The 19,146-nt window shown below is 42.0% G+C and overlaps 1 protein-coding gene across 1 annotated transcript in view; it reads left to right on the forward strand.

The window, feature by feature from the left end:
- The window catches only part of HS6ST1 (heparan sulfate 6-O-sulfotransferase 1), an 88,784-nt gene extending 82,612 nt beyond the window's left edge, over positions 1-6,172 (forward strand). The window contains exon 2 of the mRNA XM_075201525.1: positions 2,743-6,172. Coding sequence (XP_075057626.1) covers positions 2,743-3,448 — 706 coding nt within the window. The 3' untranslated portion in view covers positions 3,449-6,172. The remainder of the gene's footprint in view (positions 1-2,742) is intronic.
- Positions 6,173-19,146: the final 12,974 nt, after the last annotated feature.

The raw sequence follows: 19,146 nt of genomic DNA on the forward strand, positions 1-19,146 counted from the left end.
GGTGCCATCTCTTCCCCAGGTATAAACAATTCACATGCACCCGGTCGTCCAACTTATGTAAATGAAAATGTAGTTCATCAGACCAGGCAGCCCTCATTAATTGCTCCATGGTCTAGTTCTCATGTGTCCATTGTAGGTGCTTTCAGTGGTGGACAGGGGTCAGTATGGGAGCATCACAGTTTGCTACATAGCCTGGGCAGTGTGTTCTGACACCTTTTGTATCATAGCCAGCAATAAGTTCTACAGCAATCTGCTACAGTAGCTCTTCTGTGGGATTGGACCAGATGGACTAGCCTTCGCTCCCCATGCACATCAATGAGGCTTGGCGGTTGTCCTTTCTTGGACACTTTTGGTAGGTACTAACCACTGCATATCAGGAACACCACACAAGACCTGCCGTTCTGGAGATGCTCTGACCCAGTCATCACAGTTTGGCCCATGTTAAAGTCACTCAGATGCTCACGCTTGCCTATTTTCCTGCTTCCAACACATCAACTTCAAGAACTGACTGTTCACTTGCTGCCTAATATATCCCACCCCTTCACGGGTGCCATTGTAATGAGAATCAATGTGATCACATGTGTCAGTGGTTTGCATAGTGTGTGTGTGTGTGTGTGTGTGTGTGTGTGTGTGTGTGTGTAAAAACTAGAATCTGCTCCTGATCAAGTAATGTATATTTTTTAAATGTGTAGTTCTAGAACCTTTAAATATGTCACTTCGCCAAATATGTTGCTATGATTGTGAAGAGAAAAATTATTGGACTGACAGAAAACCAAGACCAGCATGTTAGAATTTACAGCATTAAACTGACTTTTTTTCCCTCTCTATAGCATATGCTGTAATTGGGTAGATATGGTAATACCAGTACTCCTGCTCCTCCGAGGCACCGCCTCTGGTTTTAAAGGTCTGACCCACGCATGTACAGAAGAGGCCCCTCTCTCTCCTTCGGCCCCCCTCCTTTCCACTCTGCTCTATTGACAGCAAAATAGGAGGGGCCCTAAAAGGCGAGAACAGCTTTGCCGGGCTCCTAACAAAATTTTGCTATGGGGCCCTAGCAGTGTACTATGTACATGACCGTTTACTGTACTAGAATCTTCAAAATTAACTGATGTTCCTCTGGAGCTCTAGAAATTGCGGAGAGGCGGAAAATATAACATATTTATATAAACCACAATATAATCATAAGCAGAATAATTAAATGAAACCGAGAGTAACATGTATAAACATATATATTTGGGTGGCTCATCTCCTTGCTGTGAATTACTTCATTTGGAAGGAATTATTGTTTGTTTTAATAGTGATTTATAGCTTGTTTTTTTTTTTTTTTTATGCAAAAATACTTGAACGTGATTACTAATGTACCTTTTTCAGCATTTATTTCATGACTGCATTCATAGGGGGGTCAAAAATACTGCCATGACAAACTGCAGAGCAAGAGCGGATTAAAAAAAAATGTTACAATTTATACAAGCTGTACTTGGTTGTTTTTTTTTGTTTGTTTTTTTATAAAAGTAACCCAGGTCTGGCCAGGTGTAAGACTGTTGTAGTGGGTTTTTTGTAAGTAATATTTCACTGGTAATATGGCCGAGAGCTTCAGGTTGATCTCTGCACCTTTTTTTTCAGGACCGATCCTGTTTGCACTTATGGGGCTCTGTTGAGCTCCATATATGCAAATGAATTAACTTGCACAAGCTTTTTATAAATGCTCTTTATTTCACTAAAGGTCAGCTTAGCATGTCAAAAGCTTGTTACCCCTGTTTGTGCATCCGCACTTTGTGAAACACATACAGACATCTGTGCCAGGAAAATGATTACTATGTACAGCGCACCCCCCTTCACCTGGCATTTTTGCTGAATATACTCAGGACTAAAATAGCTGTAGAATATAAATTCCGAATACAATGACCATTACATCTATCCAACATTTTCCTTCACTAATTCATCAACACACATGTATCCCTATACAGGTGCTTGCAAGTGTTCTGGAATGATTGTGCCCCCCCTCTGTCCGTGTACATAATGTGTATGAGTGCAGCAGAAGAAATGGTGAAGACTGAAGTAGTCTGTTTAATTTCCTTAGTGTCTCCTTTGCAAATCCCCCCTCCTCTTAAGCTTCCTGCTGCTAGCTGATAAATGAGCTCTTCCAGCCGCCTACATCCTGCACACCTACCAGGATTCATCAGGCACAATAAGCCGCACTCCACTATTTCTAATAGCTGTATAACTGTATTAGTTCTGCAAAAGCCAGTGTAAAATGCACCTCCTTGCCGACCCACTTCAAAGGCAGAAAAGTATCATGGCTCATTTAATCACAGCTATTCACAAACGTTAGAAACTGGGAGAGGAACCAAGATTAAGTCAGGAGAATGGGTGCCAGCAAAACAGACTATCGCCCAAAGCAACATCTGGGGAGGGACGCGTGTTCGTGCAAAGGATCCTTGGAGTGCCTTTATATACTTAATAACTTCAGTTATATGGTCGAAGTTATTATCTGCTAGTTTTCATATTTAAGTAGGGTCACTTCGGCAGACATCTTATGAGCTACAGAAAAGTATTTATATAATAAATTCTGGTATATCATTTATTTTCTATGCAAACCATGTATATTCCATATCCTAATGGGTAACACGGGAATGATGTATGGTGACAGGCTTGATAAACGAGATGCTTTTTTATTATTATTATTAGTAGTAGCAATTGTTTGCACCATTTGGCTAACTCACTCCTTTATTTCTGTTTTAGGAAATTTTATTACATTACACTGTTGAGAGATCCTGTCTCCCGATACCTCAGTGAGTGGAGACATGTGCAACGAGGAGCCACCTGGAAGACCTCGCTTCACATGTGTGACGGAAGGACGCCAACGCCAGAGGAGCTGCCATCCTGCTATGAAGGCACAGACTGGTCAGGGTGCACTTTGCAGGAGTTTATGGAATGCCCGTACAACTTGGCCAACAATCGACAGGTTAGAATGTTGGCGGACCTCAGTCTTGTTGGATGCTACAATATGTCCTTTATACCTGAGAACAAGAGAGCGCAGCTTCTCCTAGATAGCGCCAAAAAGAACTTAAAGGATATGGCTTTTTTTGGCCTTACGGAATTCCAGCGAAAGACTCAATATCTCTTTGAGAGGACTTTTAATTTGAAGTTCATCAGGCCTTTCATGCAATACAACAACACTCGGGCTGGTGGGGTTGATTTGGATAATGGCACTATACAAAGGATCGAGGAGCTCAATGACTTGGACATGCAACTGTACGACTATGCAAAGGACCTCTTCCAACAGCGCTATCAGTTCAAGAGGCAGGTGGAGAGAATGGAGCAACGCAAGAAGAATCGGGAGGAGAGGCTTCTTCAGCGGTCCAATGAGGCTTTTGCCAAGGAGGCAGAGGACCAAGTTCGCTGGCCTACAGAAGACTACATGAGCCATATTATAGAGAAATGGTAGACAGACATGAACTTTTATACTACTGGAAAAACTGGTTTCACATTTGTTATTCTGTATTGTATAAAATACTGAACATTATAAATAAGAACACTTTTTTTTTTATTTAATGTTGTAGCACAGAGCTCAAAGCTTCAGTAACTATTCATCCTACTGTGGGACAATGTCACTTATTTTAATGTAGTGAGAAAGTGACCACACAAGGTCAACAATGCAATGTTCTATTCACACTAGGGAGTCATTAAAGCATTGTTAACTGTGTGTTTTATCTTGCTTCACAAATTCTCAAGAGGAAAATGAACTAATAACAGTGGTATGTTTAATAGCCTAAAACACATTCTTGCTTTATAACCCTTAAAACACACATGTTGGCCAAAGACAACAATTTGCAGTAAGAAACTAAATGGTGTCAGTACTTTTTTTTTTTTTTATATATATAAAACTGTATAAAAACAAATTTATATTTTAAAATGTTGTACAGGTATGAGTAACATAATTTTCTATTTAATGTTAATATTTGATTTCCGTCTTTATTAATTTTAATAACACAATCAAATGAGAATGGTCGACCTGTCTTCTATTAAGTAATTTTGTGTGTCCCTTGTTCTGTTTTTTTTTTTTTTTTTTTAATCTATGCAAAGGACTTTGATTCAAGCTTAGCCATGCTGTATTAATTGCCATAGACTGAGCAACGCAAGTCCATCCTACACAGTAAATCACACTCTTGATGTTGGTTTCCTGTGTGATGGAAAATATGCTAGTGAGTGGTTGTACAAGCCTTCAAAAGCACCTTAGAAGCTGAAAGAACGTACGAACTACTCAATGACGTTTATTCTATACATTGGATAACTTTTTATATATTAAAAAAAACAAAAAAACATAGGTACAAAACTCTTTTCAATAAATCCCCACTACAGGGGCACCATTGTCCAACATTTCTTCCTTTCAGGGGCTGCTCACCGCACAGTGTCTGGTGATGGTTGTTTCTCCAGGTAGAAAATCCTGGAGAAGTTTGACAAAACAAGTTCTGGTCACCTTATTTACTATCGGAGGTTACAAGGCAGTTGCTATATCTTGTCTAATAATTCTGTATCGTCTGTGTACGTCTCCTGGCCTTTATTCCTGGAGATATAACCAGTATTGGACGTTGGACCCCTGCATCTCTCTACTATAGACCAGACTGTTTCACTCTGATTTATATTGGGGGGGGGATATAAAATTAAAAAAAAAAAGCTTCATAAAAAGGACTATACGAGGCTGTAGGATGGACAAAATTATTTGGCATTCAGAAGAAAGCTTTACTTTTCTCCCCGAAGTGAGAGCAGGAGTTGATGCCGAACATGAACAGAAAATGTTGGATGAAGGTAGAATTGCCATTAATATATTGAAGGAATCTGATTCTTGGTAATTGCCTAAAGATTTTCCAGTATATTTAATACTGGTGGCAGGTTGATCTTGAATTTCTGTGAAATAGTGTGAATTTATAAAACCATTTAACGGGTTGTCTGCCTTCAGTTAACTTGAATCTCCTGACCTGTGCCCTACGTCTACTAAATACGCTGTTTTATCATGCTGTCCAGCCATGCCTTTAGGTCACTGGGCAGAAGTCTCTGTTGTCACTGGCCACAAAGGTGCTCTGTGGATAAAATACAGACCTTCTGTACCCCATGGCAAGTACCCGGAACCACTATGCCTGATGCTTTGAATACACAGCTAGGAAGCCAGAAGTTATAGATTTAGTAAAAGGTGAAGTGTAGTGTGTACACGACAATAAGTTAAAGCTATCATAAGGTGGGTAGCCCCTTCTAATTCATTTTAATATATTTAATATTTTTAGCTGTGCAGCAGATTTGGTCAGTTAGGCTGAGCAACCAGACCTGACATGGCAGATAACATTTCCCATCCTGTTCCATTATTTCCAATCCACATGAATCTGAATTTGATTATATATGAATCTGAATTTGATTATATACGATAGTTGGATTTGACCAAAGTAGCCAACATCTATGCATACTTCTTGTTTATAGATACAAGAATAATATCCTGTCTATTTGGGCTTTTAATTGGTAAGGTTCTTTCTAGTAAAGACTGGAGCAGATTGCCTATTACTAGTAATAACATTATATTAAACATATCACTGTTTCTAGTATATTGAGTCTCTATAGGGTGAACTTGAAGCTGCCAACAAGGTACCTACTAGCAAGACTAGTCTTTTTAAGGATACAGCCCCACTTAGTGGTGACAAATGGAATTGCAAGAAAAGCACTTAACTTCTATGGGAATTGTAATTGTGTATTTAGCATTTTGCAGCCGTGAACTAGAATCCCCAAATCAATATGGACTTGTGCTAACTTAAAAGCTTATAATTAGAACATTGACATTTGACTCTTATTTAAATTTTTATTTTCTGTTATACACAAGAATTGTGAAGGGTGTGCTCATTGTAATAAATCTAGATATTAATTTATTTAAATGAGCATGTCTGAATATTTAAGTCTATTTAAATGACACAATCTGTTTTTGTCTTCAAAACCTTTTAAGATGTCACCTTTAAGGCATTATAGATAAATATTACTCTCTGTTCCTGTCTGGATCTCTCTCTCCCATCCTGTTCCCTTTACCACTGTTTCTAATGTTGCACACAGTAAATTTTTTAAAGCCATTTATATCACTGTGAAACACACTTGTCATGTTGCTTTAATAAACAAAAGAGTTATGGATAATGAAGTACATGTAGAAACTTTTCAATGCTGTGATCATAACATAATATTCATTGACTTTGCATGTTTATATGGTGTTTTGCATGTGTGGAAAAAGTGTTCTAGTACAACCAGTAACATTCTATACCCAAGTGTTGCACACAGACCTATTGTACTGCATGCAGAACAGGGGTGGTATCAGTTATAAATAGGTGTGTGTGTAATTATAGACTATTGGGGATAACAAGAAAATTTCCCTTGGGTTAGTCTCATGTGCTTTATAAGTTTTATATGCATGTGTTACTAGTTAGCGATCAGACCAGTGCCTTAAAGTTCCCTCTGATTACTAGTATTAAATTCTATTCAAGGACATGAAACAGACTGTAAAGACAGCCCTTCTCAAATGAGCGTGCAGTCTAAGAAGTGTGGCGAGAGAGAGCGATATAATCGATGAAGAAATTCTCCAGGGACCATTTATAGATATTGACCGTTGATGAGTCTGATGGGGTTGGGGTAGATTAATGGGGAGCAGCCTGAGAGAAGCCTCTCTTTTATGCATGGCATGAGGTGATGAGCATTGGAGGAGTGTAGGGGGCGACTGGCAGAGTATTTGTGGGTGAGGTGATGAATTTTATTCTGAAGTTTATTGAACAGATTACCAAAGAGGGGCAGCAGATGAGTATTACAGTAGAATTAATGATTTATTACAGTCTTGTCATTGGTGAGATCAGGAACTTGGTGTTATCTTGTATGAGGAAAGGACAGATATTTTGGTGAGGTTAGGGGGTCAGCAGCATGACTTACATTGTCTACATGTGAGTAATAATGTAGAAGTCTTGAGTCGAGGGTAACATCTAGACTGTGAACTTGGGTAGTAGGTAGAATGATGCCAATCCTATTAAGCAGCACTGTACAGAGCATATGTATTTATGTCAGTCCCTGTGCCAATGGAGCTTTCCATCTACATTCCCCGGCCCCACACAGATTAGGGGCCAGTTTGTCAGAAACCAATTAACCTACCAGTATGTCCTTGGAGGAAATCAGAGCACCTGGAGGAAACCTTGGGGGAACATACAGACGTCACATAGATGGGGCCCTGAGAACTCATGAGACTGCAATGCTAACAACAAATTAAAACAAAATGCTAAAAAGGAGAGTGAAGAGGGCCGCTGAGGGCTTATTATCCAAGGCCATGAGCCCACTGGTGTCTTGTGGTTTTTGTTTTTTTTAAAAAATAAATGAGAATTTGAACATCACTCTAGGCTTCCACAATGTATTTTATTTGCCATTAGTACAACAAAATGAATAAATGTATTTTACTAGTGTTAAAAATATTACCAAAGCGCAAGTCTAAAATGCTAATGGCTATGAAGCCGAACCGGAAAAATAGCGAAAGTGAGAAACATGGTTTGGGCTGAATGGAAGCCAGCGGATATAAACTGTTGCGAGTGGAAAGTGTTAAAGGAGGTTGGTGGAGTCGGCGTCAGCTTTCAGAGACCACTTAAAGAATGAGAAGCTGGGGGACAGTCTGAGAGAGAGAAATGTTTCTGACAAGAGGAGCTGCTCTGAAGACGTCCAGTGGACAAGTGGTAAGAGGCCGGTCATGTATAATGTACTGAGTGAGGACAGAACACTCTAAGGAGGGGAAGGCCAGTTACCAGGGAGGTACAGTAATCAGCTATACTAAGCATTACATAATGATGAGAGGTGAATATACAAATCAGAATAAGTCTACTGCTTACAATATTTTATTTGTTACACTTAGGCTGGGTACACACTACATCATCATCACTATTTATATAGCCCCACTAATTCTGCAGCGCTGTACAGAGAACTTATTCACATCAGTCCCTGCCCCATTGGAGCTTACGGTCTAAATTCCCTAACACACACACACACACAAAAATTAGGGTCACTTTGATAGCAGCCAATTATCCTACCAGTAGGTTTTCGGAGTGTGGGAGGAAACCCATGCAAACACGGGGAGAACATACAAACCCCACACAGATAAGGCCAGATTTGTCACTCGGTTATTGGGCCAATCACACGATAAACGGCCATTTGTCCCTATATCACATTAGTGTGTATACTCCAATGTGAACAATTATTGTTCCAAAGCACATCGTATCATTTGAGTTTTTATAAACAAACAAAATATCTCAAATGATGTCTCTTGTTCCATTGTTGGAATAACACTCACAACACAATTACTATAGAGATTACAGACTCATGATCCTTTCAGCCGATGGATATGACAGATGAGCACAGATCTGAAGGTAAAGCGTGTAAAACGTATATTGTGTACATATTAATCGGCATGCTGATCGGGACTTTCAGTCAATGGTAAAATCATTAATGATATTGCAGCAGGAGAAGTTTTCTGTAGTGCTGTACCCAGCCTTAACATTAGTAATGTTTATCCTAAATGCTGCCGGTATTCTGGCACAAAACCCGTCCGTTATCATTGTGTGTTTATAGCACCATACAATTGAGGACAAAGCAGGCAGAAACCATTCTTTAGTTCCTAATAAAGATGTGAGCCGAGGCCTGTGCTGATTCCCTGTAGAATGATGTGTGCAGAGACTCAGATAATTCCAGAATGCCTGGGTCTGACCCTGCTTTTCTGCTTGTTTCCTTTCTGTTCCAGTTGAATGAGATTCCACCTCTGGATGCAGTGTCCTGGGAATGCAGCTGCACACTGCACCTTTCAAACCCACAGACTGAACAGTGATTGTAATTGTGTACTTCAGGTGCAGAGAGTAACACTGGGGCTATGGCGGAGGGGCTCTACCACTCTCTATGCTGTTGTACAAGAACATTTCATAACAAAAAGACAAATCAATGTAAAGCTACATAAGAGATGATTAAATGCAGTGAAAAATTGCTGAAAAACCAACTTCAGCTTGAAGAAGCGACATCCTCTGACTCCAGCAAACCAATACTTCTAATTTATGTTTACATATAGACACCCATCATTTCTAGTTGCGTCAGTATGATTATTAAAAAGGAATTCTAAAAAATAATAATTAGGCAAATTCTAAGCTACAGAACACGGCAAATATCAGGAGAAATCACTTCTAGGAATTAGATCTACATGGAAGTCATTTTAGTAAATTCAGAGGAGAGGGACCAGTGGGGGAGAAAATACCATCTGCAGACGCACAGTTTTGCCTTTTATTTTCGGGGGGCTCATAGGTGTAGGACTGGGTTATTGTTTTTTTCGTATTGCTTTGTATGTGAAGCACCAACAGATGTTACTGAGCTACAACACTTCAGGACTGCGGACAAGTAGGATATTACAAATACGAAAAGATGCCTATAATTGAGTGAAGCCCATCCACATTTTTAAATGATGGGGGTTTTTTTATTCGTATTTTTCATTGTTTACAAAATGTAAAACAAACAAAACACCAACTGATATTATAGCATCCTGTTACAATCTGTGCAGATACCCAGGAATCATTGCCTTCACCAGAACATACAGTAACATAAACATGAGTGTACACATGCGTGTAGAGATGAGCACAATTTTGAAACCTGTTACACCAAGTACTCGCTTCATTTTTAGTTTGCACACACACACTTTCCATCATTTCACAACACCGAAATTGTCCTTAAGTGTTCCCAGTACTACGCCAACCACACTACACACTAGGGTGATTTCACAGCCGTCACCCCAGCGCTGTTCACAATCACCTCTCTATCTTCTGGGGAGATGTCTGCGCCACAGAAAATGTTGGATTCACATGATTTTTACCAAATCAGTCTAGAAGCCATTTCTCCAGGAGCAGAGTGGGGTGTCACTATTCTGCTTTATCAGGTACCACGTGGCATGTGGATGGCAGCTAGAGATGGCTGTATATTAGTTCATCAATGGTCCCCTACCTCCCACATAATCTTATTCTCACAAATATAATGCAAACATTTGTGGAAACCGGTGGTTAATGACACAGTGGTGCTGATAAGAGTCATCGCACCAAAAACAAGATTGTTTCAAGAATCTATTGGATTACCATTTCTAACCAGCTGTTGGACCCACTGCTCTCAGCTGTCATTGCTATCGCCATCTCTGGCTGCTGGACACACTGAGCCCAACTGTTCAGTGTCCAACTTCTACACTGATCAATTATTGCTCCCCACTCAATAACTAATCCAATTAATTAAACCCATCCACATCACTCCCCAATTCACCTACTCAAAGTATCTTCCCTATTTCTCATATTCACTTCTCTCCAAACTCCTCCTCTTTCCTGCATCCACAAACAAAAGCGAACCTCCCATCAATAAATAATCCTCCCATGTCCTTGTTTTCACCATGTTTTTTCTCATGGCTGCTGGTGACATTGCACCTAATCACGAAACATACCCACTAACTGCTCATACTCCTCTTAACAGCCCAAAACTTCCCACCTCATATTTTCAATCTCTCCAACCATATCCACAGCTTTCCACTACCCTCCACCCCATTCTACTGTGTATTCTGTAACTTGAGATCTATTTCTAACAAACTGGCATCATCCATGACCTTTTCATTTCAAAATTGATCAACCTCCTTGTCCTGACACAAGCTTGGTTTGCATCACATCACCTGCAGCTCCCTCCAATGGGGGACTCTACCTCAGCTACACTCGCAGACCTGAAGCCAGAGTGGCGGAAAAGATAAACTACTTTCTCCATAGTCCACACCGTCTGTCTGTGCCCTGCTACAACTTTGTGTAGCTGTCACTTCTCTTACACTCCCCCATTCACCCTCCGTTCATTCTCCTATGTGGCACTTATCTCATCATACAACCTGCCCCCTCACAACTTCTCTGCCCGTCTCTAGCTCACCTACTCAACCTGTCTCTCCATTCCCAACCTCCATTAAACAGGCGCTCACCTCATCAATCCTAAAGAAACCTTACCCAGCCTCTCTCACCAACTACTGCCCTATTTCTCTCCTTGACACTATGCAATCCGACTTCTACTTTCAATATTCCACTGAGACTGCTGAAAGAAGGTCACTTTTGTGAGGGCAAAGTCTAGTTAATTTCTTAGTAGTCATCCTTCTGGTCATCTTTACTGCCTTCTACACCGTTAATCATCTTCTTCTCCTCCACACCCTTCATGCCATTACCTTCATGACTCAATGCTTTCAGGTTCACTTCCTTCCCTGATACTCCCACTATCTGCTGGGGTCCCACAAGCCTCTTTTCTCTGCCCTCTGCTTTTTTTTTCCAACGTACACATTTATCTCTTGGTCCAGAGGGCTTCTGCCTCACATCCAGTCCCTCGCCCAGGCTGCCATCTTTGTAATATTGCTAGGATACACCCGTTTCTTATGCAAGATATAACCAAAACGCTACCCCGTTCTCTCATCTACCTCATCAATTCAACACAACCTCCTCCTACCTGGCATTCCCCTCACCCATCTTTCCCTGCTTCAATCCATCCTAAACGACACAGCGAGACTGATCTTCCTCTCTTGCAGCTCCACTTCTGCAAATCCCCACACTGCCTTCCCATGTCTGCTAAAATTCAATTCATATTACTCACCTTCACCTACAATCCCCTCATATATCTCAATCTTAATGCCCTCTTAGATATACCTCTGATCTGCGTCTTGTCTTGTGTCTGTCAGTATCCAGTTATGGAATTCCTTTCTACACCCCATGGGAATATCTCCAGCCTTCAAATATTTAATCACTCTCTTAAAAATCTCCATTACAGCCTACCTATACTACTCACACTTACGTACACCTGCCCAGCTGTCCCAATCTCCACTCTGAGCCACACTTCTCCTCTTGTCTCAGCTACGACTGTAAGCTCTCTCATGAGCAGCCCCCCCCCCATGCTTTGTTTTCATGTCTGCATTTACTTTGTCTACTTTGTATGTCCCTGTCTGATGTATGTTCTGTTTTACCCACTGTCAAGTGCGGTGTGGCACCGACAAATCACAGACAATAATTATACTAAGACAATTATTACAAATGTATTATTACGTTATGCCTGTAGAGTCTGTTCTCTTTGTCCTCTTATTTATAGACAGATGCATCCAAAAATATGTAACATTGTCTTAACATCTTGGCCTAGAATGTTTATCTTGTGCTCCACCTCCCCAGCTCTGCCTTCCTAGGCTCTTGTTACTGCTCCTGGGAGCCACCAGCAGTTTCCTCCCCAGAGGACTGAGCAAACCTCTTTAACTTAGCTGTGGCTTCACTCCTGCTGTGCAGAAAGACAGCATCGTTGCTCCAGTGCCATCATTGCCAGAAACGGCATCCTTGGCTCTAGATATAGTCATGCTGGGCTCCTTCTTTGCTTCAGATTGTTGTAAAAGCTGTTATGAACAGTTCCATAACGGTGGGTTTGCAAAGCTTAAACAGGCTTTTAATGGTATTTAATCAGTGATGAGACAAAGCTCTAATCCACAACCTCCTACCCCCAGTTTATAATAGGATCATTTGCTAATCGTTGTTATTCTCTCTGGTGGAAAAAAAAGCATTTTATCTCCTCTGCGGCACTTAAAGGACACCTACAGCTAAAAATATTTTTCTTTTAGCTCTCCCCCAATCGTGCAGAAGGGAAGGGGTGGTGCAAAGTGCTATCAGGGAAATGAACAGGGCCTCAGTTTTCATGCACCTCAAAAAGCAGTAAGGTGGCCGCCCCCAGTCCCCCTTTTTTTGTTGCTATGCAAAGCCCTTTGCAAAAATCATTTTCTATAATGGCTTATTATAGGTCAAGGGGCGCTGCTGGCTGCCTACCAGCACTTGTTTTAATGGATGGGGAAGGAAGAGGGAAATGAGAAAACTCTGACTACAATGTTTTTTAATTACTTGTACAGGTTGGTGAATATCCCTGTTTACTAGTAGATGTGCCGAAAACACTTGGGGCTAGATTTACTAAACTGCGGGTTTGAAAAAGTGGAGATGTAGCAACCAATCAGATTCTAGTTATCATTTATTTAGTACATTGTACAAAATGATAACTAGAATCTGATTGGTTGCTATAGGCAACATCTCCACTTTTTCAAACCCGCAGTTTGAAAAACCCCTTCCTGTTCACCCCTTGGTGAACAGGAACCATGGAAGAAAGAAGAAATTGTAATTGGAAGAAGAGGTGGAAAAAAAAATAGGGGAATAATTTCATATTTCACTAGGTGGTGTCCAATACTATTTATCTGGTTCCATATGTTCCTTAAACTTACATAAATGGAATTTCCCATTAATGCAGGAGATGTCCCTGTGTGTTTGCGAGGTACAACCCCCAGGGCGTGACAGACAATGTGTTGCGGGATTGTAAGCTTGGCCTAACCCCTAATGGGAATACAGAGTGAGCAGACAGATGAGTCTGCAATGTTGAGTGCATGAGAGCTCCGCGTAGGAATCTGGTGCAGAGAGTAGTAAACCTGACCTGTCAGGAAATGGAGTAGTGAGCGCTGAGTAGCTGGAAAAGAGCAATCACTAGCAGGCCTGGGTCTACACTTAAGAAGCCATCGTCAGAGAGATGTGTGTGAGAGTCCAATACAGTAAACTGGTGTGCAGTGTAGTAAACTGTATCTTCAGGGAAATTCTGTAGTGAGGGCTGGGAAGGTGGACATGGGAAATTACATGGTCATATGTGCTAAGTCTGCACCTGAGGAGCTTGAGGTGACTGCTAGCAGAGAGAGAGAGAAATAAAACCTCAATGAATGAGACTGGTGGTGTAGAGGCAAGAGGTTGAGATAATACTGAAACAGAGTGTCAGTTCTTGAGCCACTGCCTTCATGTGTGTTGTTGTAGGGGAGAAACAAGATATAATAAACCTTTGCATTTATTTCACCCTTGAGAGATGGTCCCATTCTTCATAACAGCTGTGATTATACTGTGCTACAACACCTGTGCCAGCTGCTCATCAACTACTATATTACTAAACCTGCATGTACAGGGGAACTTGTTCACTTTAACCCCACCAGTGCCTGAGAATGACTGACCGTGAGATAGGTGCCAAGAGGATGCACATACACCGCACAGATGTGTATGCAGGGGGCTACGTAAACATCCAAGAGGTTTAAAGATGGTTAATTATCATTTTTAGTCTTACTGGAAATTAAAATAACTTCAGAGCACATTCAAAAATGTTGTAATTTTATTGAAAACAAAAACAATAAGTTATATAAAATGCCCAGTTTGTAGTGAGCCCAACACTACTTACAAAAATTGCCACATAACTGCTTAACTTTCCACGGGGAAAACAAAACACGGCCTGTCCACTTGATGACTAAAGATTAAAGCGTAACTCACATTTATTGGAGTTGTGAATAGCCAGTTAGATACATCAAATACTACCACTACTAAACTACAGAGTACCAGATCAAGCACCTGAAATAACTGACCTAAGTAGGTGCGTCTTTATTTCGTGAAGAGATAGCGCTTGGAGTCATCTCTTGACTGGTGACATTAAAGCAGACGCCAGTTTTAATAGTTTCTGGCCAATAAAGAGCAAGCTGCAAAATACCCGTTGCTATGGCCATGTTGTTTGTGGCGTCGTCAAGGTCTCTCCTCTGTATGAGGTCATGGTGGAGGAGTCTTGACAATACCATTAGAATCTTCAGAATAGTCCAGCTTTGACCAAAAGTCAAGATCTCCTGCTTGGACCATTATAGGTATTGCAGGAACTTCTGGACCTCAGGATCAGTGAAGTGCAGGTAAGTGTGATTTTCTCCTTTTATTTACCTCACATAATTTCACCCAAAACTAAAAACTTTTCATTTTGGTGGCGTTATCCTTACTTAAGCTAGGTACACACTACAGAATTTTCCACCAACTTTTTATGCCGAGCAATTTTACATGCGATCGATGGTCCGATCGCTCGGTCCATGGACTGCATACACACTAGCCTTGTTTAGGACGATAAAGAGAAGAGCAGACGTCCCTTTAGCGACTTTTTACAGCCATGCTGTCGTGTGCAATGACTGTAATTTCGTACTCACTGTTGTGGATCGGTCGGAAGTTTATACACAGTACACAACGGAAACGAGATTGGAACGAAAATATTAAACGGTACGACCAACCAAATGAGGCGACAATCGTCCATTTGGGCAGACTTTCGACCATCGTGTCACTGCACACACTGACCCGACTTTTGAACGAGCAGTTGTATGTCGGCTGATTGAGCCGATTACTGTATGAAAACCGTGTAGTGTGTACCCAGCTTTACAGTTCTTAACGTTTGATACACATCTGCCATCAATTGTTCTTTTCCTATTAGTTCTCAAAGGGCCAGTAATCTGACTATTGCAATGTTGACCTAAACTGTTTACAAGACTAATGTAGCTTAGGGCACTTACACAAGGGCACTGATAAACAATGTTAGTTGTCTATGTTAATTTAGGTTAGACCAGTGGTTCCCAAACTTTTGCAGTTCGCGGCACCCTTAGAGTCTCCAAATTTTTTCAAGGCACCCCTCCAAAATAATTACTGAACAGTCCTGTTTTAGAGGTAGTTGGGTCAACAAGTTGTAATAAGTATTTAGGTCACGACAGAAATACTTATTTAGTTGTATGCAAAAATGCCCCTCTGCATCCAGGCACACTGCCCCCTCTGCAACCAGGCACACTGCCCCCTCTGCAACCAGGCACACTGCCCCCTCTGCAACCAGGCACACTGCCCCCTCTGCAACCAGGCACACTGCCCCCTCTGCAACCAGGCACACTACCCCCTCTGCAACCAGGCACACTGCCCCCCTGCAACCAGGCACACTGCCCCCTCTGCAACCAGGCACACTACCCCCTCTGCAACCAGGCACACTGCCCCCTCTGCAACCAGGCACACTGCCCCCTCTGCAACCAGGCACACTGCCCCCTCTGCAACCAGGCACACTGCCCTTTCTCACGTTGCCCCCTCTGTCATGCTGGCCCCCTCCTCTGCCCTCTGTCACGCTGGCCCCTCCTCTGCCATCTCTCACGCTGTCCCCCTCCTCTGCCCTCTCTCCCCCTCCTCTGCCATCTGTCCTCCTCCTCTGCCATATGTCCCCCTCCTCTGCCATATGTCCCCCTCCTCTGCTCTCTGCCCCCCTCTTCTGCCCACTGTCCCCCTCCTCTGTCCTCCTGGTCTGCCCTCTGTCCCCCTCCTCCTCTGTTCTCTGCCCTCCTCATCTGCCCTCTGTCCCCCTCTGCCCTCTGTCCTCCTGGTCTGCCCTCTGTCCCCCCTAGCAGACACTTGCTGCCGACGGCTGCACAGTATGTGCAGGTCCGTCCAGCCGTGACAGGCAGGGACAGTGTGCTGCCCGGCTGCTCTGACTGTGTTTAAAACACCTAAGATGTTAGAAAGGGGCGGGGCCTAAATCGCCCCCCCCCCCAAATCACCCCGGGTACAGCATTTTTCTAGATCCGCCCCTGGTCCCCCTCCTCCTATGCCCTCTGTCCTCCTCCTTTGCCATCTGCCCTCCTCCTCCCCTGCCCTCGGTCTGCTCTCTGTCCCCCTCCTCCTATTCCCTCTGTCCTCCTCCTTTGCCATCTGTCCTCCCCCTCCTCTGCCCTCGGTCTGCTCTCTGTCCCCCTCCCTCTGCCCCGCTCCAGGCAAAAAAAAAAAAAGAAGAAAACAGAAACTTACCAATCCACGCGGCTCCGGGACCCAGCAGCCTACTCTCCCGCAGCTGTCACTGAATGACGTCAGTGACAGCTGCGGGAGAGAGGAGGCTGCTGGGTCCCGACGCCGTGCGGATTGGTAAGTTTCTGTTTCCTTCTTTTTTTTTGCCTGGCCCACGGCACCCCAGTGACAGCTCCGCGGCACCCATGGGAGCCGTGGCGCACACTTTGGGAACCGCCGGGTTAGACTTATGGAGTCAGGTGGTCTGTGTGAGGAGCCTGAGAACAAAGAGAAAGAAATCAGTGAGGGACAGCTGACAACCAAAGGATAGTAAGAGGAGAGTGGGGGGGAGAAAGGAAAGGAGATACTCAATGCCATGCACCAGAATTTGAAAACTGGAGAGTCCAATGCAGGCCCAGCAGACTGCTAGAGCAGCAGATATTAATAGGAATTATTCCCCAAAGATTTTGCACAGTTAAAACAAAGGATTTTAATTATAGAGACTTATGGCACTAAAACAGTTAACATTTACTGAATGCAGACTCACTTTGATTATAAGTAAAGGTTATATAGTAAATAAGACTGGAATATTTAACGGTGACGTTCACTACAGATCCAAAGTAAGAAAGGACAGCGAAGACAAAACTCTCAATAAGGAGTTATAGAAGGGAATAAAAGGGTTAATACAATGCAGTAAGCAGAGACATAATTAAATTACAATGAAGATAGTCAATGTTGAGGAAAAAGGTTTATGTATGCAAAGTTCATAGTAAACCGTAAGAGTCTGAACTCTTACACATATCCTTACCTAGTGATCAACCCACTTATAAAAAACGTATTTCCTTTAACGAGTGCATTTATTGGTGTCTAGCCCCAGCTGGGGAATTTCACCCCTCTTGGTGTGGTGATTCTCTCTCACCCAGAAAGGGGAGCGTCAACCATAAAACTCCACAGGGTACCACATTGTTATAAATATTTATTTATATACCCCCACTATATTACACAGTGCTTTACAGAGAACATTCACAGCAGTCCCTGCCCTATTCAAACCTACAGTCTAAATTCTTTACCAGACACACACAGAGTAGGGTCCATTGTGTCAGAGGTTTGGGCTCTCCTACACTACGGGGTATATTTACTAAACTGTGGGTTTGGAAAAAGTGGAGATGTTGCCTATAGCAACCAATCAGATTCTAGCTGTCATTCTGTAGAATGTACTAAATAAATGACAGTTGGAATCTGATTGGTTGCTATAGGCAACATCTCCACTTTTCCAAACCCGCAGTTTAGTAAATCTAGCCCCAAGTGTGTTTTCTCATAAAGTATTGGGAAACACAGCTAAACAACACAGTTAAACAAACGGGGAACAACAGTTGAAGACATCCAGAAAGAAGCTACTTCAACTAGGTATTTTGGTTTTTTATTATCCTCAAGTTTATTGCCCTTTCTTTTTCAATCTCAATATTTAACAAATTGCTTTTCTGATTAACCTTTCATGGCATTATCTTTAGAACAATATAATCCTTCTCACATCACTGGGGTCATGAGTTCGATTCCTGACCATGGCCTTATCTGTGAGGAGTTTGTATGTTCTCCCCGTGTTTGTGTGGGTTTTCTCCCGGTGCTCCGGTTTCCTCCCACATCCCAAAAACATACTGGTAGGTTAATTGGCTGCTATCAAATTGACCCTAGTCTGTCTCTGTCTGTCTGTGTGAATGTTAGGGAATTTAGACTGTAAGCCCAAATAGGGCAGGGACTGATGTGAGTGAGGTTTCTGTACAGCGCTGCGGAATTAGTAGCGCTATATAAATAGCTGCTGCTGATAATGATCCTTCACCCTTCCTGCAATACACATCTTTATACAAATTTCGAACCCTTTCAGGTGCTGTCAGTACTTCCCATTAGATCTGGTATAAAAAAAATAAATTATACTTACATTTTCTCCATGCTGTCTTCAGGTTTTTTTTTATCCCCCCATAGAACATTTTTCGATCAAAGTTCACATAAAAAGAAATTCACAATAGTATAGCACTATTTACAGAGATGATATCATAATAAACAAAACATAGAATAATATTTCAAAGAACAAGTACTTCTAGATGCAACCAATATCTTTCCAACCAAAGTGCTCCCTTCATGTGAGTAAGTAGAGGTCTCCCTTGTAAAACGGTGGTCCTAGTGAAGAACACTCTCCCAATGTGCTGCCCCCTAGTGTTAATGCACTTACTAGAGGTTCTCTTATGCACGCACTTCAATGTTATACTTTCATTCCCTTGAACCTTTACTTAGAGGATCAAATTCTCCTTATATATCCCGTCATATAGCAGAAAGGTAATAGGAACAAAGAGAATCTAGCATAATACCGTTTGGGAACCGTAAAAAGCATTAAATCCCTTGCACTCACATTAAGACAAACATTTAAAAAACATAAAAATTGATGTATCCAGACTCTCCTATC

This window comes from Mixophyes fleayi, chromosome 3 (genome assembly GCF_038048845.1).
Source record: "Mixophyes fleayi isolate aMixFle1 chromosome 3, aMixFle1.hap1, whole genome shotgun sequence".
Classification (NCBI taxonomy): Eukaryota; Metazoa; Chordata; class Amphibia; order Anura; family Limnodynastidae; genus Mixophyes; species Mixophyes fleayi.